Consider the following 24758-nt stretch of genomic DNA (forward strand, 5'->3'; position numbering starts at 1 on the left):
TCCTTATGTCCAAATACCCCAAAAAAGGTGTTTTGGGGATAGCGAATTGTTTCCCTTCTTGCCAAAAAGATGAAATTTGATTCTTATTTCTGTTATTACTTCTATTGCTACTTTCATGTCTTTTAAAATACTAAAACCACTATGCATAGTTTTTTAAAGTGACATGGATATGTTAAGAGTTCCCAAAAGCCTCAAAATCTTAAAAATTTTATAGTAACATTTCAATCTAGAAATATGACTAGATATTTCAACATTATGTTTTAGCCTCTATTTAAATGTTAACTTTTAAAGTTATTGTTTTATTATAGATTTTAGCAGATTACTTAAATATTTTATTTTCTAAATATATTTTTTTTTTGTTTTCTTCAAGCAATACATAAAATAATAATTTAACCTCCTTAGACATTCTCAGCTGATTTCAATAATGCTTCTAGTCTTATTTGGTCTATGTTGCAGTATCTACCCAGGAGAAACTTACAAATATTATTTTTTATTACATTCAAACTGTAAATTTGTGTTATATTGGGTTTTAATGTGTGGCATTAAAAATTCCAGTACTACTATGTATGGACGCTTGGATGTGATTGCATATTTTATAAATAATTTTGAATTATAGTTAACCCTTGAACAACATGGATTCTAACTGCATGGGTTAACTTATATATGGATATTTTTTCAATAAATACAGTACTACACAGTCTGAAGTTAATGGGACCTACAAATGCGAATCATGACTATGGGTCTTGAGCGTCTACAAACTATGATACACAGGGCAGGTCCTTGGGCAATGCCCCATGGATATGGTGGGACAATTGTATATTATATATTCCTAGTATTATTAATAGTAATCATTAACATTGAAAATATTTGCAGATTACACAGAGACTTCCTGGTGGTCCAGTGGTTAAGACTCTGCACTTCCACTGCAGGGTTTGCAATTTTAATCCCTCATCTGCAGAAATAAGATGCCACATGATATGTGGTGGGACCAGGAAAATTAAAGAAGAAAAGAAAACTACTAAATTTGAAGATTAAATAGAGCTACTTATAGAAATAAGTTATGCTTCAGAGACATCAATATTATAAAAAGCCTGAAGAGTATATTAGAAAAACTAGCAATGTTGATAGTATATTATATTAACATGCTTCTTTTCTTTAGGTATACCTTATTAGTTAAACACCCAAATAGTAAGTCCTGTCTTTATCAGAAATTTCACCCCAAAGTGGGGTCCTTAACATAGCTGAATTACCAGTTGACAAAGTTAAGTTTTAAGAATCCTGGATTGGAGTCATAGCAGGGTAGATGAGTACATCCTGAAACTCATTTAGCATGTAACTTTGGTGGACAATATATTTTTTTAGTAAATAACACAATAATATCCATTCTTCTTATCTCATATAAGCTTTGAGTTTATTCTCCAAACTGCTCTTCTATGTCTTGACTGGTAAATTTGGTGTGCACACTCATAGTATGAAATGCAAGCAGCAGCAAGCTAATATGTTTCACATATTGAAAATATTTGGTTGGATACAGCAAATTTGTTTGGTGGAATATATCTCTTTGGGGAAAAAAAAATCATCTGTAAAAACATTGATAAATGTATTAACCAAATTTTAAATATGACTGCCACAAACTTTTAATGGTTGAAAAATAGATATACACCATTTTACTTTCCCCTCTATTATTTAACATTTCAAGTATAAGCTGTCTATTCCAGTTAGCTGATATTATCCACATGTTCTACGTATTGAAGAGAAAGTGAAAGTGAAGTCGCTCAGTCGTATCCAACTCTTTGCGACCCTGTGGACTGTAGCCCACCAGGCTCCTGATCCATGGGATTCTCCAGGCAAGAATACTGGAGTGGGTTGCCATTTCCTTCTCCAGGGGATCTTCCCAACCTAGGGATCAAACCCGGGTCTCCGCATTGCAGGCAGACGCTTTAACCTCTGAACTACCAGGGAAACTGCACAATTTGAAATGGCTAAAATATGAATTTCATGCTATATATCTTTTAACTACAATTAAAAAATCACTGATACTTCCTTAACATCTTGTATTTATAATTATGTTATTTTTTGAATGTCCGATAACATTTGATCACATATACATATTGGAAAACATTGGATTTCCTAATATTTCCTTTACACAAACTATCAATATTTTCTTGGTTTCTACGTTTCTAGTATTTTTCCACTACCCAACAATAAAACTCAATTACATGTTTTACACTGACTCAAAATGAGGGACTTCCTATTGATAGTTCTTGCACGATTATCAGCACTTTCATTATGGGATATGAATTTTCTAAGCATTATTGCTAAATGTCTCAAGTGAGTGATCACACATACACAAAAAAAAAATCAATAAAGATTGCACTTTGTGTCAGCATAGTATTTAGGAAGAAATAAGCTTATTTTGATGAAAACATATACTCCTTGATTTATGAAATGTCAAGGAACAAAACTTGCCTATTTTTGCAGAATAACTTGTCAAGTTTTTACTCTGGTCTGAATTAAAATTTATTGAAGAAAGGTACACTGATAAAAGCAAATTTTCTATTATTTATTAATTATATTTAACATTTACTTGGATCTATTGAAGACATTGTATAACATTTCCACTATATGCTTTAAACAATTACAAACATTTGGCATAAAATAATGTGCTTATCAATGTAGCAAGTTTGAAAAGTAGGAAATGAGGGTCTGAAGTCTGCCCTCCTTCTGACAATGGCCATTAACACTGCAAATGAATGTACCATAGATTTCTCAAAATTCTAAGATGTTTTATGAACAAAATTCTAAAGGACTTCAACATGCAATGGAGATATATATATATATATATATATATATATATAAAATTCAGAATAACTGGTTTCCATGCTTACACTGAACTCATCATAAGGCAAAAGCCTTTGATTTTATTGATTCTCAGTGTGATCAAAAAGCAAAGCAATATGGGAAGCTTAATGAAAACAATCCTTTGTGTTTGCCAACTTCAAATTGCTAATTCAGTTGCAATAAAATTCAACTATCCTCCTGGATGATATATGCAGCTTTGATTTGTTTTTTGAGTGCAAGAGGCAAGCATGAATCTGTTTCTTTAATTGTCTTCATAGTTTAGGAAAATTAGAAAAAAAGCATGTTTGTTTAATAAAGCATCATTCCGCCTCCTGGTATGACCACATCTGATTAAAAATTAGGGCAGAATCAATCAGACTCTGTCAGATGAAATATCATGTCTTCTACTCTTGGCAACCTCTGGAATATCATCACAGATTATAAAACATTGAATAAGCTTTAGTCATGAAATTATCCATGTCACAAATCTTTCTCTCTCCTTTTAACTGACCAAGAAAAATGAGCCTTTGGTAACTCTAGTTATTGAATGCCTCAATACAAAACAAATTACCAATAACCATTCCTGAACTAGCATAGGACCAGATAGTGTTCCCACAGCAGTTTGATGTTCTTGTTTCCCATAATTCTGTTTCATCTTCTACCTCTTTTGATCTCAGTAGGTAAATCTACCAAAATCTTTTTTCTTGAAGAATTTTCATCTCCAGAAGTTCTCATTCCTGCCCTCTGATATAAAAATAACCACTCCAGCAAATAAAATCTCTCCAAAAATATAAGTCAAGGTTGCTTGATGACTACTACACAGGCACCGGCTCTCCCAATATTCAAGGAAGCCATCTGTTGAAAAAAATAAAATATGATTTAAGAAATATTTTATTGTAATGGAAAATATACAGATTATAATGTACTTAAATCATTCATTCATATCCATGAAAATCATTAATAAATATGATTATCATTTCCCAATGTATCTGCAAGTAATACAATAAACATGGAAACAATGAAAATGGCATGTATATAAAATAATATGAATATTGAAGTATTTAAAATCTATACTTATTTGTGGAATTTTTGATAAAAGTAATAAATTATTTAATGATATTTAGTGAAGTGAAGCTTCTATAGGAAAGTTTTCAGCAAAGATTTTTTCTGGAGCTTGCCTGGACACATTTTTGATGAAATTTCAAATTGATAGCTTGAAGTATGTTTTAGATGAAATAGCTGCTTCACTATTGAAGTCACTGGAAAGCCATTTCCAAAGATATTATACTGAATAAAATGTGCTATTAATTCATTCTAAAGAGAGATATTTAATGATGTGATTTCAATATGCTGTCATCATTAGAACATAATTACAATTGCTACAGGGCTTATTTTAAAATCCATATTATGAGTGTTATTGATGAGATTGAGATTTTTAAAAAATAATCCTGAATATGTAATTGGCTAGAAATATATTGAAAGCAATGATTTTAAAGAATTTGTAATGAAAATTTATTTCATGGAGGTAAGCTAAGAATTTAATAATTTGAAGTTTTTAGATCAATGATTTTTAGATACAGTTTTCTAAGACTAATTCATTTACATAAAACTATCAGGTAGACTAGAAATTACAGGATATTATTTCAAACTGAAGATAAAATGAATCAAGTGTAGCAAATGAAGTAGCTGAGAGCAAAATAACTTCAGATCACACACACTATCTTATTGATTGAGAAAGGACACTATCTCACCCTCTACATATGAAAATTACCACCATTATCTAATTATACATTATTTCTTTTAATTGTGCTTATTGTCACCTGCTATCTTTCTATAGATTAAAACAAGTAGAAAATTTTCTCATATCATTTTTATACTTTTCATTTAATACAATATCTTCTTTTAAAAGGTTAATGTTATGTCTCTTGTCTTTTTCACATATATTTGCTCAAAGTGAAAGGCAAAAAGGAGCATGTGATATATTGATAGCATATTGTGTATTAAGAATAATTTTTGTTGATCACCACAGTCACTTTTATAATCCCATCATATGTTGTCATCCCTATATTACAGTGAATGGAGTATGCAATGATATAAATCTGGTAACATTTAGGTCTACAATTTGCAATATTTCTGACTCCAAATTGCACACTTTCCATTGTCTCTCTTTTAGTTTCCAAACATTTTCAAGTGTTGTTTCATGTCAGAGCTATCTAAAGAGCTTTTACAAAATATAAGTACTCAAGGCCTGCCATTCAATTGGAATGACATGAGTTCTGAGTAGTATTTTTGAAGAGTTCCCAGATGCTCTCTATGTTCATCCAGCACTGAAAAGTACTATGCCTAGTTCCAGATGAAGTATACCTCTATCTACATTTGCATCTATGTCTCTATACATGCTTATATTTGCATATAAAAATGAATCGCTGCTTCCTCCATCCTCCCCTCCACTGCCCCAAGTTTACTCTTCTTTCTGTTATTTCTTTTATCCTTCTACTCAGTTGCTCAAGACAGGAACCTAGAGCATATCTACAGCCCTTAGTTTCATTTCCCTCAACCTGACAGCTGAATAACATCAAGTCTTATAATTATCTCTCTTACCAACTGAATTATACTATTCCTACTATCTTCAACTAGTTCAGATTACAATTTCACCTTGAGTGTGAAAGGGGAGTAGAATAACCCACTCCAGGATATGCCACTTTGGCACGTTGATTATTTCTAATTAAAGATGCTTGAGTGATACTTCATGCAGAAGGGGCACTGTGACCTTCCTTTGACCCCTTAAAGCAGGAGATAAATGTTTCATGTGAAATGGTACCCTCTCTCTACTAGGAGTGTAAAAAGCATCCTTACCACCAGACATAAGGAATTTAGGGCCAAGAAGGCTGTGTCAGGAAACCTTGTAATTTCTTCAGTAATTTACTACCTAATCCCAAAACACTTTGTCTTCTAAATTCTTTATGTATTTATTGTTTTTTTGTCTAAAACAGTATAAGAACTTCCTGCTTTTGGCCACTTTTTTGAGTCCATATGGGGTTTCTATATGCACAAAATTAAATTTTTGTTTTTCTGTTAATTTGTCTTATGTCAATTGTTAGATTAGAAAAAAAACACCTAGAAGGAAAGAAGGAAAAAATTCCCACCCATGCAGTGAATTAGTGAAGTATATCCTAATAAATTTCTGATCTTGCTTTCCCCTAATCATATTTCCCATCCTATGAAGTGCAATCATTTTAAAACAATTCTGATTATTTACTTTCCCTGCCTAAAGTCCTTCATTAACTATCCTTTTGGTTCATGGTAAAGTCAAGATTCTATAACATGGTTTCTTACCTTATGTCATAAAGACCCATTTTCTCTCTCCAAACTTATTCCTCATCACTTTATTTCTTGCTCAATGAAACATGCCATGTGTTCTCTTTCCCATGACTCTTTAAAAATTCTGTTTCTTAAACCAAACCACTCCCCATATTTTTATCTGTTTATTATTTATTTGCCATGCCACAGTCTATTTATATAATTTCCTGAAAGAAGATTTCTCTACCTAACACACTTAAGTTCTAGCATAGTTAAGTATTTCTCTTACCTCAGAATTTATCATTCTATTTTAAGCATTTGATATATTGTACATAAGTACATTTTAAATATTTGAGAGGTTTCCTTCTCTTCCCCTTGGTTCAGTTTTATCTTATTTAATACATATTTTGACAATCTGCCCTTTTCTCTCTCCAGCATTATACCATTCAGTAAACTATGATAATCTAAAAAGGTTGGCATAGTATCAGTTATTAAACAGCAGTCCAAGATGCAAATATCTTACCAGACTTCCCTGAAACTCATTCTAAATATCTTATAGATTGATTGTATGCAAATAAACTAAACCCATGTACAACAGAGTAAACTGAGATGCAAAAATAATTCACAATTTATTCACTTAAGGAAGTTTCACACATCTCTTACCCATGCTAGCAACTATGCCGGTCTTTGGATATATGACTCTAAATGACATATTGTATTTGTTTTTTATAGCTGCAGGTAGATGCAGCATGACAGCACTATGACCATGTACCAAAGAAACACATGAAAGGATGATTTTACTCAGGCTAGAGGAAACAAAGTCAAAATTTTCTTTCTATGCTTTAAAGCACAAATATTTTATTTCAAATCATATGCAAAAAAAATTAAGTGGCAAAATCAAGTTTATTTAAAACACAAATACACACACTCATGCTAGCATGTATGTGTGTCTTCTGTATGTAACAATGTAAGACATGTATCTGGCAAATGTTCCCTCATCTGCTTTCATTATTTTCAATTATAGCTAGCTTGGGAAGTTTTTCAAATATACATTTTTATATATTTTAATATAATTTTCTTATTTATTCTAATGCTTGGCCAGTTGATGGTGTCAATAACAAATGAAACAACCAATTGATTTTGTCCATCTGTGTAGTAAGTGAAGGGCAAGTAACAGGCAATACACAGCATATATGAGAACTGTCTCTAATAGCCTGGAATCCCGAAACTTTTCCAAACTGATTTTGTGTGGGTTTCCTGATGGCCCCTTGAAAGTCTTAAAAATACAAAGAATGAAAAGATATGGTTGTAAAATATTAATTTAGAAATTTTAAAATTAATGTCTATTATATTAAAATAAATTTGTTCTAAAACATTTTAAATACCACTTTGCTATTTGTAAAATAGTAAATGATCCAAAACAGTATAATAAAGCATAGATGAGGGAGAATGGCTGTTGGAAGTTTCTACCCATTAGTACTACATGCATTATTCTGACTTCAATTTTAGAGGAATGATAAGCATAATGGCTCATTATTATAAATATGTAATGAAAATATTATATCATTTATATGCTCATAAGCCTCCTTTATTTAATATTCATTTGTAAAAGTAGTTCATTTAAGATATGTAACATTGAATTTGTACTTCATTAGCAAACCAAAAATAATTCATGCATTGCTCACTTTATAAAACTAGAAACTTGGGAATGTAAGGAGTTAAAATATATCTTCTAAACTCTCAGTGCAATAATTATAGCTTATTATATGTTTTCTTTTCCCTGAATAAGGAACACTACTTTTTCAGAATTAAAGTTAAACACAGAAAATCACAGAACGTAGTTCTCCAAATTTACACTGGTCTTTCCTCCATTCTACCTGTTTTCTTCCTCCTTTGTCAAATGCATCTATCTTCACTGAAATCAAAGAAGTTCCCCTTAAGGAAGAGTAAGAGTCATAAGGCAGATACTTTAGCCTGACCATGATGAGTTTTATTTTGTACTTCCAACAAAGTCTATTTAATATTGTAGTTGAACACATATCAAGAAAGAAATTATATATCTTTAAAAGTAAGAATTTCTTTCAAAGATTTACTTCAATCAATGTTCAAGTTCTTCATATAAATTTTAGTCAATCTCTTGTGATCAAAAATAAAGCCTTCTATGCATTAAGGAATACAAAGAGACAAGGTTATTATTCTTCTTCAACTAAGTAAGACATTGGAATTTAAATGTACCCATTGGTGCAAAAACTGTTTGTTTGTTTGAACTGTTTCTTGATTTTAAGTTTTGATAAAGCAGAGAGATAAGAAATATTGAGAGATTTGGAAAGAAAAAAAAAAAGTTGAGAGAAACAGTATTAAAGCAAAAGTCTGAACACATACCCATTCCCTTCATTACAAGCAAGTCTATAGTAACTGTAAGCATAGGTATTTTCCACCTTACTTAAGGTGTCCTACCCTTATATTTTCCCAACCCAACACACATTCTCCAGATATTTGACTGGTTTGGAAGCTTCTCTGAACATGATCCTGAATCTCTAATAGCTTAACTGAAGGTTAACCTAGTTCAGTTCAGTTCAGTCGCTCACTCATGTCCGACTCTTTGTGACCCCATGAATTGTAGCACGCCAGGCCTTCCTGTCCATCACCAACTCCCGGAGTTCACTCAGATTCATGTCCATCAAGTCAGTGATGCCATCCATCCATCTCATTCTCTGTCATCCCCTTCTCCTCCTGTCCCCAATCCCTCCCAGCATCAGTCTTTTCTAATGAGTCAACTCTTCACATGAGGTGGCTAAAGTACTGGAGTTTCAGCTCTAGCATCATTCCTTCCAAAGAAATCCCAGGGCTGATCTCCGTCAGAATGGACTGGTTGGTTCTCCTTGCAGTCCAAGGGACTCTCAAGAGTCTTCTCCAACACCACAGTTCAAAAGCATCAATTCTTCAGTGCTCAGGCTTCTTCACAGTCCAACTCTCACATCCATACATGACCACAGGAAAAACAATAGCCTTGACTAGATGGACCTTTGTTGGCAAAGTAATGTCTCTGCTTTTGAATATGCTGCCTAAGTTGGTCATAACTTTCTTTCCCAGGAGTAATCATCTTTTAATTCCATGGCTGCAGTCACCATCTGCAGTGATTTTGGAACCCCCCAAAATAAATTCTGACACTGTTTCCACTGTTTCCCCATCTGTTTCCCATGAAGTGATAGGACCATATGCCATGATCTTACTTTTCTGAATGTTGAGCTTTAAGCCAACTTTTTCACTCTTCTCTTTCACTTTCATCAAGAGGCTCATTACTCTTCACTTTTTGCCACAAGGGTGGTGTCATCTGCATATCTGAGGTTATTGATATTTCTTGCAGCAATCTTGATTCCAGCTTGTGCTTCTTCGAGCCCAGCGTTTCTCACAATGTATTCTGCATATAAGTTAAATAAGCAGGGTGAAAATATACAGCTTTGACGAACTTCTTTTTCCTATTTGGAACCAGTCTGTTGTTCCATGTCCAGTTGTAACTGTTGCTTCCTGACCTGCACACAGATTTCTCAAGAGGCAGGTCAGGTGGTCTGGTATTCCTATCTCTTTCAGAATGTTCCATAGTTTCTTGTGTTCCACACAGTCAAAGGCTTTGGCATAGTCAGTAAAGTAGAAATAGATATTTTCCTGGCACTCTCTTGCTTTTTTGATTATCCAGCAGATATTGGCAATTTGATCTTTGGTTCCTATGCTTTTTCTGAAAGCAGCTTGAACATCTGGAAGTCCACGGTTCATGTATTGCTGAAGCCTGTCTTGGAGAATTTTGAGCATTACTTTACTAACATGTGAGATGAGTGCAATTGTGAGGTAGTTTGAGCATTCTTTGGCAATGCCTTTCTTTGGGTTTGGAATGAAAACTGACCTTTTCCAGTCCTGTGGCCACTGCTGAGTTTTCCAAACTTGCTGGCATATTGAGTGCAGCACTTTCACAGCATCATCTTCCAGGATTTGAAATAGCTCAACTAGAATTCCACCGCCTCCACTAGCTTTGTTCATAGTGATGCTTTCTAGGATCCACTTCACATTCCAGGAAATCTGGCTCTAGCTGAGTGATCATACCATCATGATTATCTTGGTCATGAAGATCTTTTTTGTAAAGTTCTTCTGTGTATGCTTGCCACCCCCTTTTAATATCTTCTGCTTCTGATAGAGCCATACCATTTATGTCCTTTGTCTAGCCCATATTTGCATGAAATTTTTCCTTGATATCTCTAATTTTCTTGACGATATCTCTAGTCTTTCCCATTCTGTTGTTTTCCTCTATTTCTTTGCATTGATTGCTGTGAGTTTCTTATCTCTTCTTGCTATTCTTTGGAACTCTGCATTCAGGTGCTTATATCTTTCCTTTTCTCCTTTGCTTTTCACTTCTCTTCTTTTCGCAGCTATTTGTAAGGCCTTCTGAGACAGCCATTTTGTCTGTTTTTATTTTTATTTTTTTCCATGGGGATGGTCTTGATCCCTGTCTCCTGTACAATGTCACAAACCTCCATCCATAGTTCATCAGGCACTCTATCTATCAGATCTAGGCCCTTAAATCTATTTCTCACTTCCACTGTATAATCCTAAGGGGTTTGATTTAGGTCATGCTTGAATGGTCCAGTGGTTTTCCCTATTTTCTTCAATTTAATTCTGAATTTGGCAATAAGGAGTTCATGATCTGAGCCCCAGTCAGCTCCTGGTCTTGTTTTTGTTGACTGTATAGAGTTTCTTCATCTTTGGCTACAAATAATATAATTAATCTGATTTTGATCTTGACCATCTGGTGATGTCCATGTGTAGTCTTCTCTTGTGTTGTTGGAAGAGGGTGTTTGCTATGACCAGTGCATTTTCTTGGCAAAACTCTATTAGTCTTTGCCCTGGTTCATTCTGTATTCCAAGGCCAAATTTACCTGTTACTCCAGGTGTTTCTTGACTTCCTACTTTTGCATTCCAGTCCCCTATAAGGTTAACCTAAGATCAGCCAATTATTTTTCTCCATCTTCTTGAACAAAGTGTTCATCTAGGAATGAATGAGTTATACAACAGACTATTCAGGCCTCTTTGCTATTTGTTCTGGGGGCCTTTTTGAACAAAGTTCTTTTGTTTAATGATTATGGTTGTGAAGAGTTTCATTTGCAGTTTCCAGCAGTACCATCCCATGGAATATTCTTTCTGCCATAGATAGCAAGGAACCGAACAAAGACAGTCAAGCAAAAAATGGGAAGCAGAAAGCTAATTTCTACAAGCTTCTATCCACTTGATTTTGTTATCTCTAAAACCAAGTATAGTTAATTTTTTGTGAACAAATATATTTCACTTTTATTTTTTGTTTCAGTTGATTAAAATTCAGTCCCTGTCCCTTGGTATGACTTAAAATGGAAATCCCACTGAGGCATAAATTTCACTTTCTAATATAAATTTTATTGAAGTATAGAATACACAATAGAAAAGTACACAAATGTATATGATTTAATAAACTTTTTATAAAATGAACATGAAAATGAACAAAAATCAGTCACTTTGAGTTCAGAGTTATTAAACTAAATACACTGTTGTATGTACACATCTCCTCCACAGGAAGTAAATGAAAAAAAATAATTCTTATATATGAAGTAACTTATGCTTGCAACATTTTTACCTGGGTCCATTCATTAGTTTGTGGATCGTAGGATTCCATAGTGTTGAGGTACGTCTGGCCATCATAGCCACCAACAGCATATAATCTGTCACCAAGGAGACAGACTCCAACAGCATCTCTGGGCATACTCAAAGGAGCCACCATAGTCCATGTGTCTGTTTTGGGATCATACCTAAAATAAAAGGATGATAGGATATAACATTCTAATCATATTCAACTTTACTATTGGATATTAATGATGCACTTTCAAAACAAGCCATGGAAAAGAAAACTTAGCTTTTTCCCTAAAGCTCAATTATTTGAACGGATGTTTCAGAGCCAATATCCACAAAGTTGGGCTTTATATTGTTTCAGGTATTTTAAAAATATAGCTAAACTCTTAACTAGATGGATCCAGAGTCATTTCACAAAAATGAATATCATTATTTTTCCCAAGAAAGACAGATGAAAATAAATATTTTCTACAGTGGAATGAGGTTCTTTCAAGAGAGTACAAAAAAGTGATGATTATGAAACAGAAGTAATGGTTAAAAATCTGGGAGAATTATACAATTATTGACTTTTGAAATCTTCTTTAAACAAGGTCTGAAAGTCTATCCTAAATTTGCTAGAAAAAAAGAAGATATTTGCACAAAAGATCACAAGTGCAAAAAAAAAAATCATGGACAGCTTTGAGAAAATTAGGTGTGCAGTGTGTTTAGGATCATAGATATAAGAAGAAGCATTGTTTAAAAGATGATATTTGATCAGCTAGTAGATTACTTGATTCCCAGAGTATGAAAGTATTTCATGTTTCTTCAATAGAAAAATAAGAAAACTTGAAACTTGAGGAAACACAACATGAATAGAACTATGTTTCAGTGACAGTTATTTGGCATCCACTTGAGGGGAGCAATTGGTAAATCAAGAGATTGAAGCAGAGGGTTCAAGTTGTTATTTTTAATTTTAACCAAATATTCAATTTTCAGACAGTTTGGTTCAGTTCAGTTTAGTCACTCGGTCGTGTCCAACTCTTTATGACCCCACGAATTGCAGCACGTTAGGCCTTCCTGTCCATCACCAACTCCCGGAGTTCACTCAGACTCACATCCATCGAGTCGGTGATACCATCCAGCCGTCTCATCCTCTGTCGTCACTTTTTCCTCCTGGTCCCAATCCCTCACAGCATCAGAGTCTTTTCCAATGAGTCAACTCTTTGCCTGAGGTGGCCAAAGTACTGGAGTTTCAACTTTAGCATCATTCCTTCCAATGAACCTCCAGAACTGATCTCCTTTAGAATGGACTGGTTGGATCTCCTTGCAGTCCAAGGGACTCTCAAGAGTCTTCTCCAACACCACAGTTCAAAAGCATCAGTTCTTAGGCTCTCATTTTCTTCACAGTCCAACTCTCACATCCATACATGACTACTGGAAAAACCATAGCCTTGACTAGATTGGCCTTTGTTGCCAAAGTAATGTCTCTGCTTTTGAATATGCTATCTAGGTTGATTATAACTTTCCTTCCAAGGAGTAAGTGTCGTTTAATTTCATGGCTGCAATCACCATCTGCAGTGATTTTGGAGCCCCCCAAAAAAACATCTGACACTTTTTCCACTGTTTCCCCATGAAGTGATAGGACTTGATTCCATGATCTTCGTTTTCTGAATGTGGAGGTTTAAGCCAACTTTTTCCACTCTCCTCTTTCACCTTCATCTAAAGGTTTTTTAGTTCCTCTTCACTTTCTGCCATAAGGGTGGTGTCATCTGCATATCTGAGGTTATTGATATTTCTCTCAGCAATCTTGCTTGCAGCTTGTGTCTCTTCCAGTCCAGTGTTTCTCATGATATACTCTGCATATATGTTAAATAAGCAGGGTGACAATATACAGCCTTGACAAACTCCTTTGCCTATTTGGAACCAGTCTGTTGTTCCATGTCCAGTTGTAACTGTTGCTTTCTGACCTGCACACAGATTTCTCAAGAGGCAGGTCAGGTGGTCTGGTATTCCCATCTCTTTCAGAATTTTCCAGAGTTTATTGTGATCCACACAGTCAAAGGCTTTGGCATAGTCAATAAAGCAGAAATAGATGTTTTTCTGGAACTCTCTTGCTGTGTCCATGATCCAGTGGATGTTGGCAATTTGATCTCTGGTTCCTCTGCCTTTTGTAAAACCAGCTTGAACATCTGAAAGTTCGTGGTTCATGTATTGCTGAAGCATGGGTTGGAGAATTTTGAACATTACTTTACTAGCATGTGAGAGGAGTCCAATTGTGCAGTATTTTGAGCATTCTTTGGCATTGCCTTTCTTTGGGATGGTCTATTACCATACATTAAATACAAATATTTTATAGGTTAGGTGGTAAAACCACAAAGAATTCCTTGGTTAGTGTGCTTTGCTTCAGTTTAGAAGGAATGGTTAATCCACTTTTTTGCTTTTAACCTACAATTACTAGCTCATATACAAAAACATCTAGTAAGAACCTAGTAGAGTAAGTAAATATAAAAGAAGAATGGATGGAAGTTTTTTGTTTTTTTATTTTTATTTTTACAAAGCTATAATATATATACAAATATATTCCCAGTTTGTTTTTCTACTCCAGTCTTATTTTGAAATTTTCAACCTACAGATCTCCAAAAAAAGCAAAAGAAATAAACAGGCAAAAGAAACAAACAAACAAAAAACCAAAAAAGAAAAGCCTATAATTTATTGAAAATTAAAAAGTCTGTTACAAAAGAAATGACTGGGAAGACCCCAAGAATCTGGACTTTGTATTTCACAAAGAATATTTCACCCAGGACATTACATATATTTACACACTATGGTTGGAGAAATTGTGACAGCCAAGGTAATATATGTGAAAACCAGAACTATGTTAAAGCATAGGCTGTTAGGCAAATAGCCAAAGTAATCTTACATGTTATACTTAATAAATGTAAATTGTCACAAATAGACACAGTCACGCATAGACACAAACACAAATATGCAATCTATGCCAGCAAAATCTTTAAGATATTTACATTTCTACCATGAGTGTTTTGAAATATATAAACATAAAAGTGGAGGAAAGAAAGGAGAAACACCAAGAGGAATCAAATTGGACAATACACAAGCAAAATATTTTACAGATAACGACAATTTTTCAAGAAAAAAAGTAATAAAATGCATAACTAGAAAGAAGTAGCTGTTATAAATTAAATGTAGTTTTAAAATGTAATGAAATAAACTGATTGAAACTTATTGAATTCCAATTTACAGAACAACTATGAAAAGATGCTTAAGACATTTTGGAAATTTTAATTCTGGGTATCAGTTTTTAATAAGAGATTATTTAAATTTTTATTAATTGCAATTAAGCTGAAAAAGTAAATTTGTGATCATATTTCATTGTTTCTGGGTTGAATTCAGAAATGCTTTGAGCTAAAATGACATGTTTAAGAAGTACTTTAAAATACTTCAGGAAAAAATACTGTAAATGTGAAAGGATGAAGCAAAAATGGCAAATCAGTGATGGTGGTTGAAGCTGGATAAAGAGTGAATTTTTATCTTATTTATTTTTTTGCCAGGAAGTTTTTGTAGTGAAGATAACCTTAAAAGGAAGAAGTATAATGCATTTTAATTTTAGTGAAATGTGAACATTTTTATTCTTTCTCCAATAGAAGCTAGTCTGCCTTTTGCCACAATCGCTTCACTTAAATAGCTTTCTCTGAAGTCCTATTTCAGTCCCCATATGATTGGTATTCAGCTCTATGGGATTTTTTTTTTTCAACTACTATCTACACAACAGACTTTGTTGATCACGTTGCAGAAAAGGAGAAAAACTGAGGCAAAATCTAACACTAATTGCACTAAAGAATAATAAATGCATTTCTGAAGGCTTCTGAAATTTTAAGTAAAGCTCAAATAATGAAGACATTCTCATACACTAATACCACAGGAAAATTAAGAAAACACAAGTATATCTTACAGGGCTTCCCTTGTGGCTCAGCTGGTAAAGAATTCACCTGCAATGAGGGAGACCTGGATTCAATCCCTGTGTTGGGAAAATTCATGGATTTGGACGAGAAGGGAAAGGCTACCAACTCCAGTGTTCTGGCCTAAAGAATTCCATGGCCTATACAGAGGGCTCAGACAAACCTTGTGGGCACCAGGACCCAGAGACCCCACAGAGACTGAGACAGAACTGTGTTTGAGTATCTCCTGCAGAGGTACAAGTCAGCAGTGGACTGCTGCAGGGGTAGGGGCTCTGGGTGCAGTAGACCTGGATATGGCATAAACCCTTATGGAGGAGGTCGCCATTAACCCCACCATAGAGCCATCAGAACTTACACAAGACTGGAGAAACAGACTCTTGGAGGGCACACAAAAAACCTTGAGTGCACCAGGACCCAGAAAGGACCCCACAAAAGACTGACTCAGACATGCCCCAGAGTGTCCAGGAGTCTACAGTGGAGGCATGGGTTGGAGGTGTCCTGCTGCAAGGTTGGGGGCACTGAGTGCAGCAGTGCATGCATGGGACTTTTTGAAGGATGTCACCATTATCTTCATTACCTCCACCATAGTTTGGCCTGAGGTCAAATAAGAGGGAGGGAACACAGCACAACCCATCAACAGAAAATTGGATTAAAGACTTACTGAGCATGTCCCTGACCATGCTCAAGACCCACTTTCCCTCTCAGTCTCTCCCTTCAGAAAGCTTCCATTGCCTCTTATCCTTCTCCATCAGAGAGCAGAGAGAATGAAAACCACAGTCACAGGATACTAACCAATGTGATCACATGGGCCATGGCCTTATTTAGCTCAATGAAGCTGTGAGCCAAGCCATATAGGACCACACAGGGCAGATGGGTTGTGGTGGAGAGTTTTGATAGGACTTAGTCGACTGGAGAAGGAAATGGCAAATCACTTCAGTATTCTTGCCTTGAGAACTCCATGAATGGTATGAAGAGGCAAAACGATAGGACACTGAAAGATGAACTCCCCACGTCAGTAGGTGCCTAGTATGCTACTGGAGATCAGTTGAGAAATGACTCCAGAAAGAATGGACAGACAGAGCCAAGGCAGAGACAACACCCAGTTGTGGATGTGCCTGGTGATGGAAGTAAAATCAAATGCTATAAAAAATAATATTGCATAGGAACCTTGAGTGTTAGGTCCATGAATCAAGGCAAAGTGGAAGTGGTCAAATAGGAGATAGGAAGAGTGAACATACACATTTTAGGAATCAGTGAACTAAAATGGCAGAGAATGGGTGAATTTAACTCAGATGACCATTAAATCTACTACTCTGGACAAGAATCCCCTAGAAGAAATGGAGTAGCCCTCATTGTCAACAAAAGAGCCTGAAATACAGTACTTGGATGCAATCTCAAAAGCAAAAGATTGATCTCAATTTGTTTCCAAGGCAAACTATTCAATATCACAGTAATCCAACTCTATGCCTGAACAGTAACGCTGAGGAAGCTGAAGTTAAATGGTTCTATGAAGACCTACAAGACCTTCTAGAATTAACATAGAAGAAAGATGTCCTTTTCATTGCAGGGGGCTGGAATGCAAAAGTGGGAAGTCAATAAATACCTGGAGTAACAGGCAAATTTGGACTTGGAATATAGAAATGAAGCAGGACAAAAGCTAACAGATTTTTTTCAAGAAAACACACTGGTCATTGCAAACACCTTTTTCCATCAACACGAGAAAACTCTACATGTGGACATCACTAAATGGTCAATATCGAAGTCAGATTGATTATATTCTTCACATCCAAGGATGGAGAAGCTCTATAGAGCCAGCAAAAGCAAGACCAGGAGCTGACTGTGGCTCAGACCATGAATTCCTTATTGCCAAATTCAAATTTAAATAGAAGAAAATAGGGAAAACCACTAGACCATTCAGGTATGACCTAAATCAAAACCCTTATGATTATAGAGTGGAATGACAAATCCTAAAAGGTGATGCTGTGAAAGTGTTGCACTCAAATGCCAGCAAATTTGGAAAACTCAGCAGTGGCCACAGGACTGAAAAAGGTCAGTTTTCATTTCAATCCCAAAGAAAGGCAATGCCAAAGAATGCTCAAACTACCACACAATTGCACTCATCTCACCCGCTAGCAAAGTAATGCTTAAAATTCTCCAAGCCAGGCTTCAACAGTATGTGAATTGTGAACGTCCGAACGTTCAAGCTGGTTTTAGAAAAGGCAGAGGAACCAGAGACCAAATTGTCAACATCCATTGGATCATCAAAAAAGTGAGAGAGGTTCAGAAACATCTACTTCTGCTTTATGGACTGTACAACAGCCTTTGACTGGGTGGATCATGACACACTGTAGAAAATTCTTCATGAGATGGGAATATCAGACCACCTGACCTGCCTCCTGAGAAATCTGAATGTAGATTAAGAAGCAACAATTAGAACTGGACATAGAACCGCAGACCATTTCCAAATCAGGAAAGGAGTGCAGCAAGGCTGTATATTGTCATCATGTTTAGTTAACTTATATGCAGAGTACATCATGAGAAATGCTGGGCTGTATGAAGCACAAGGTGGAATCAAGTTTGCCAGGAGAAATATCAATAACCTCAGATATGCAGATGACACCACACTTATTGTGGAAAACAAAGAAGAACTAATGAGTTTTTTGAGGAAAGTTAAAGAGGAGAGTGGAAAATTTGGCTTAAAACTCAACATTCAGAAAACTAAGATCATGGAATCTGGCCCCATAACTTCATGGTAAATAGATGGGAAAACAATGGAAACAGTGACAGATGTTATTTTTTGGAAATCAAAAATCACTGCAGATAGAGACTGCAGCCATGAAATTAAAGGACATTTGCTCCTAGGAAGAAAAGTTATGACCAATCTAGATAGCATATTAATAAGCAGAAACATTAGTTTGCCAACAAGATCTGTGTAGTTAAAGATATTGTTTTTCCAGTAGTCATGGATGGCTGTGAGAGTTGGACTATAAAGAAAGCTGAATGCTGAAGAATTGATGGTTTTGAACTGTGGTGTTGGAGAAGACTCTTGAGAGTCCCTTGGACTGCATGGATATCCAATCAGTCCATCCTCAGGGAAATCATTCCTGGATATTCACTGGAAAGCCTGATGTTGAAGCTGAAACTGTAATACTTTGGCCACCTGTTGTAAAGAACTGACTCATTTGAAAAGATCCTGATGCTGGGAAAGATTGAAGGTGGGAGGAGAAGGGGATGACAGAGGATGAGGTGGTTTGATGGCATCATTCATCAATGGACATGAGTTTGAATACGCTCCAGAAATTGGTGATGGACAGGGAGGCCTGGCGTGCTGTAGTCCATGGGGTTGCAAGGAGTCAGACATGACTGAGTGGCTGAACTGAACTGAATTCAAGAGAACTTAATTGAGTACATCTTATATTTAGGTAAAATTTAGAAATAATGTCCTATGCTTAGAAACAGAAATCATTCTTTTCTTATTTTACTAAATTTCTAAGGAAAATTTTAAATATTTAGTGTATTCTCCCAGAAGATCCAGATCTTTGAATTAGGTATATCTGTTTTCACGGATTGGTAAGTGCTTAATAGAAATCTTTTCAGTTGCATCAGTCAATTGTGATGATATTTAAACATATAGAGCTGGAAAATCAAACCAAATCAAGACAAAAAATGTGTCTTAACCCTGCTCCCTCTGAAATACTTTTTCTTTCTAATAGATATTTTTGAAGTAATCACACAAATTTAAAATTACTCAATAATGTTTATCATTGTTTTCACATTAATGAATCAAAATTTATTTTTTTGTTTATAGAAGTCCATGAATCCACCTCTAAGCCTGGTGATACACAAAATTGTTACCCTTCTAAAGAAAAAAAAAAAAAAAAAAACAGCTTTTGTTAGCTTAGGAGAAGACCACAGATGTATAAGCACTTTCTGACTATTATGAACAGTGTACTCTATCTTTATCAGTTCATGTTTTTGACAAAATTTTCTTCTAAGCATTTTTTTTTTTTTTTGCCTCAGGTTGCCTGTTTATAGAAAAGAAAAGAAAAAGCATGCAGGGGAACTGTGTTTATGTGTTTAGCTGTCTGCCTTTCCTACATCTCATCTTGGCCTTCATGGTCAGAATGTAAGCTTTGTATCAGGGACTCTGTTGAAGTTTATAGACCACAGGCAAGAGATTCATGAGGATATAGTGGCTAAAATTGTCTGTAAAATGAAAACTTGCTGAAGGAACATGATAACCACAGAACAAAAGATGCCTGCTCCTTATTTCAACATTTTTTGCTTTAGTTCAGTTCAGTTCAGTTCAGTCACTCACTCGTGTCTGACTCTTTGCGACCCCATGAATTGCAGCACGCCAGGCCTCCCTGTTCGTCACCAACTCCTGGAGTTCACTCAGATTCACGTCCATCGAGTCAGTGATGCCATCCAGCCATCTCATCCTCGGTCGACCCCTTCTCTTCCTGCCGCCAATCCCTCCCAGCATCAGAGTCTTTTCCAATGAGTCAACTCTTTACATGAGGTGGCCAAAGTACTGGAGTTTCAGCTTTAGCATCATTCCTTCCAAAGAAATTCCAGGGCTGATCTCCTTCAGAATGGACTGGTTGGATCTCCTTGCAGTCCAAGGGACTCTCAAAAAAATATTTTTTTTTAAGTTAATTTCAACTTTTCAATGAAGTTGTAAGAAAAAATCTATTTTGATTTAGGTCATCTTCTCAAACAGAAAAGAATCTGCCTGCAGTTGAGGAGAGCTAGGTTTGATCTGTGGGTAAGGAAGATCCCCTCTAAAAAGGATTGGCTACCCATTACAGTATTCTTGCTTGGAGATTTCCATGGACAGAGGAGCCTGGTGAGCTATAGTCTATAGGGTTGCAAAGAGTCAGACATGACCAAGTGACTAACATTTTAACTTTCACCTTCATATTCCACTACATCTATTCTTCAAGGCTGTTGTGATTCAGTCACTAAGTCCTGTCTGACTTTTTGCCACCCCGTGGATGGTGGCATGGCAGGTTTCCTTGTCCTTTACTATCTCCTGGAATTTGCTCAGACTCACATCTAATGAGTCGATGATACCATCCAAACATCTCATCTTCTGCTGCTGAGTTCACCTTCTGCCCTCAATCTTTCTCAGCATCAGGGTCTTTTTCAGTGAGCCAGCTCTTCCTATCAGGTAGCCAAAGTATTGGAGCTTCAGCTTCAGCATCAGTCCTTCCAGTGAGTATTCATGGTTGATTTCCTTAAGATTGACTGATTTGATCTCCTTGCTGTCCAAGAGGTTCTCAAGAGAGAACCAGTTTGAAAACATCAATTCTTCTGTGCTCAACCTCCTTTTAAAAAAAAAGAAAATTAACTTATTTATTTTAATTGGAGGCTAATTACTTTAAAATATTGTAGTGTTTTTTTTTTTGCCATACATTGACATGAATCAGCCATGGGTGTACATGTGTTACCCATCCTGAACCCCCATCCCACCTCTCATCCCACCCCTCAGGGTCATCTCAATGCACCAGCCCTGAGCACACTGTCTCATACATCGAACCTGGATTGATGATCTACTTCACAGAAGATAATATACATGTTTTAATGCTATTCTCTCAAATCATCCAAGCCTCGCTTTCTCCCACAGAGTCCAAAAGTCTTTTCTTTACATCTGTGTCTCTTTTGTTGTCTCACATATAAGGCTATCATTACCATCTTTCTAAATTGCATATATATGCATTAATATACTGTATTAGTGCTTTTCTGTCTGACTTCACTCTGTATAATATGTTCCAGTTTCATCCACCTCATTAGAACTGATTCAAATGCATTCTTTTTAATAGCTGAGTAATATCCCGCTGTGTATATGTACCACAGCTTTCTATACATTCGTCTGCTGATGGACATCTAGGTTGTTTCCCTGTCCTGCCTATTGTAAACAGTGCTGTGATGAACATTGAGGTACACGTGTCTCTTTCAATTCTCGTTTCCTCAGTGTGTATGGCCAGCAGTGGGATTTCTGGGTCGTATGGCAGTTCTCTGTACAGTTTTTTAAGGAATCTCCACACTGTTCCCCATAGTGGCTGTACTAGTTTTCGTTCCCACCAACAGTGTAAGAGGGTTCCTTTGTGCTCAGCCTTCTTTGTGGCCACCTGATGCAAAAAACTGACTCATTTGAAAAGATCCTGATGCTTGGAAAGATTGAAGGTGGGAGGAGAAGGGGATGACAGAGGATGAAGTGATTGGATGGCATCACCAACTCAATGGACATGAGTTTGAATAAGCTCCAGGAGTTGATTATGGACAGGGAGGCCTGGTGTGCTGCAGTCCATGGGGGTCGCAGAGTTGGACATGACTGAGAGATTGAACTAAACTGATCTGACACATCTGGAAGTTCTTGACTCCCATACTGTTGAAATTTTGCTTGAAGGATTTTGAGCATTACCTGAGAGCATGTGAAATCAGTGCAATTGTGCAGTAGTTTCAGCACTGTTTGACATTGCCCTTCTTTGGGATTGGAATGAAACCTGATCTTTTCCAATCCTGTGGCCCCTGCCGACTTTTCCAAATTTGTTGGCGTAGTGAGTGAAGCACTTTCACAGCATCATCTTTTATTTTGAAATTGCTCAACTTGAATTCTATCACCTACACTAGTTATGTTTGTAGTAATGCTTCGTAAGGCCCATTTGACTTCATGCTCCAAGATGTCTGGCTCTAGGTGAGTGACCACACCATCATGGTTGTTCATAAGACCTTTCCTTCTATAGTTCTGTGTATTCTTGCCACCTTTTCTTAATATTTTCTGTTTATGTTAGCTCCATATCTTTTCTGTCCTTTAATCTGCTCATCTTTGCATGAAATTTTCCCATAATCTCTAATTTTCTTAAGAGGGAAATAAAGATTATCTTATTTCTTAAAGAGATATCTAGTTTTTCCCATTCTGTTCCTTTCCTCCTTTTGTTAATATTACTTACTTAAGAAAGCTTTCTTATCTCTCCTTGCTGTTCTTTGGAACTCTGCATTCAGATGGGTATATCTTTCTTTTCTCCTTGCCTTTACTTCTTTTCATTTCTCAGCTTTTTGTAAGGCCTTCTCAGACAACCATTTTGCCTTTTTGCATTTCTTTTGCTTGAGGATGGTTTTGATCACTGCCTCCTGTACAATGTTATGAACCTCTGTCCGTAGTTCTTCACACAGTCCATTAGAGTTAATCCCTTGGATCTATTTGTCACTTTCACTACATAATCATAAGGGATTTGATTGAATGATCTATTGAAGATCTATAAGATCTTCTATAATTATCACACACAAACACACACAAAAAAGATATCCTTTTCATCATACGGGACTATAATGCAAAAGCAGGAAGTCAAGAGATACCTGGAGTAACAGGCACATTTGACCTTGGAATACAAAATGAAGCAGGGCAAAGGCTAACAGTCTATTGCCAAGAGAATGCACTGGTCATAGCCAACATCCTCTTTCAACAATGCAAAAGATGACTCTGTGAATTGATGTCATCAGATGGTCAATACTGAAGTCAGATTGTTTTTATTCTTTGCAGGTGAAGAAGGAGAAGCTCTATAGAGTCAGTAAAAAACAAGACCAGGAACTAACTGTGGCTCAAATCATGAACTTCTTATTGCATAATTCATACTTAAATTTAAGAAAGTAGGGAAAACCACTAAGCCATTCAGGTATGAACTAAATCAATTCCCTTCAAGTTGAGGGGAGGTTAACTGGACCAGAGAAAGTAAGGATCTGATAAGTAACTCTTTGACTCCTCTCTGGTGCAGTTTTATTATTAGAGTTTTAACAATTATTTAAGCTATTATCAATAAACAGAAGATATATTATTCTTAGGCAATCTGAATGCTAGTAAAATATAACTTTTAAAATAAATACCTTTAACAGTTCAAAACTAAGAAGAAATAGATTCTTTTATGTATTGATAATTATTTTATCTGCTCATATAACAGAAAATTATTACTCGTGTTGTGAGCACGAATTATGTATTTTTAAATAGTTGTCTCAACATGAAAATAAATCTTACAGTTTGATACCAAAGTTGATATCCTTCCATCTGTATAAGACATCATATTTTGTATTTTCGTGTATGTATACCTTCAAAGCCAGCATTCTAGGCTGGGACAGCAGATTAATCTGTCACTCCCTATGTCCATCTTTTCACTCCAAAGATAACACTGGCCTCACAAACCATTGAGAAAAATATCTAATCACAAACATAAAGTAGTATAGCTATGGCCTAGGTTAATAATTGTTGCATCTACATATAAAGTAGGGCCCCTGATTTTATGTAGGAGGATCTCCATCTATTGTATGTATTTCTATAAAAATTTGAACATATTTAGCTATCAAAGAAATAGAAAAGATTATACATGCACAATAATAGAAAAGCGATGGCAAAAAACCCAGTTAGTTTCATGCTATACTCATTTGACTGGCTCCAACAATATTTTAAGGAGAATAAAAATTAATACTTATTAAAAAGTGCAAAAGTGTCTACCTAACATTTTAACCTTAAACAATTCAAGTAATTACATTTTTGTAAAAAAAAAAATCTCATATATATATATATATATATACAAATATGAATTAATATATGAATACACCATATAAGCCTTAGTATAACTAAGCATCCTTAATTAAAATTAAAATAAGTCTCTCCTTTATCATCTATCTTCAGTGCTCAGAAATTCTTGGATCATATCAAAACCAGAAGGTTGCAATGAGAAATCAGGAGAAATGAAAGAATTCAAAATTCGATTCTTGCTTTACATGTTAATATTTATGGTACTTTTAAAATAATTACTACATGTAAAGACAGCAAATCTTGTTTTTGTTTTTAACAAATATCTAAAGATGATACAATATTGTAAAGTAATTAACCTCCAATTAAAATAAATAAATTTATATTTTAAAAAATGTATATAAAGTTAAAAAAAATCAAGTCATAAGATGCCAGTTCCCAGTTCACCTGGGAAGATGAGCTTCCCGGGTGGTGCAAGT

The 24758-nt window shown here is 35.5% G+C and overlaps 1 protein-coding gene across 2 annotated transcripts in view; it reads right to left on the minus strand.

Annotated features, from left to right (window-relative positions):
• Window positions 1–3636: 3636 nt before the first annotated feature.
• KLHL1 (kelch like family member 1) overlaps window positions 3637–24758 on the minus strand; it is a 537560-nt gene continuing 516438 nt past the window's right edge. For both annotated transcript variants that reach the window (XM_068984580.1, XM_068984579.1), the window contains 2 exons: window positions 11798–11969; window positions 3637–3696 (listed from right to left, as the gene is read on the minus strand). In XM_068984580.1, coding sequence (XP_068840681.1) covers window positions 3637–3696; window positions 11798–11969 — 232 coding nt within the window. The remainder of the gene's footprint in view (window positions 3697–11797; window positions 11970–24758) is intronic.

This window comes from Capricornis sumatraensis, chromosome 12, assembly GCF_032405125.1.
Source record: "Capricornis sumatraensis isolate serow.1 chromosome 12, serow.2, whole genome shotgun sequence".
NCBI classification, from domain to species: Eukaryota; Metazoa; Chordata; class Mammalia; order Artiodactyla; family Bovidae; genus Capricornis; species Capricornis sumatraensis.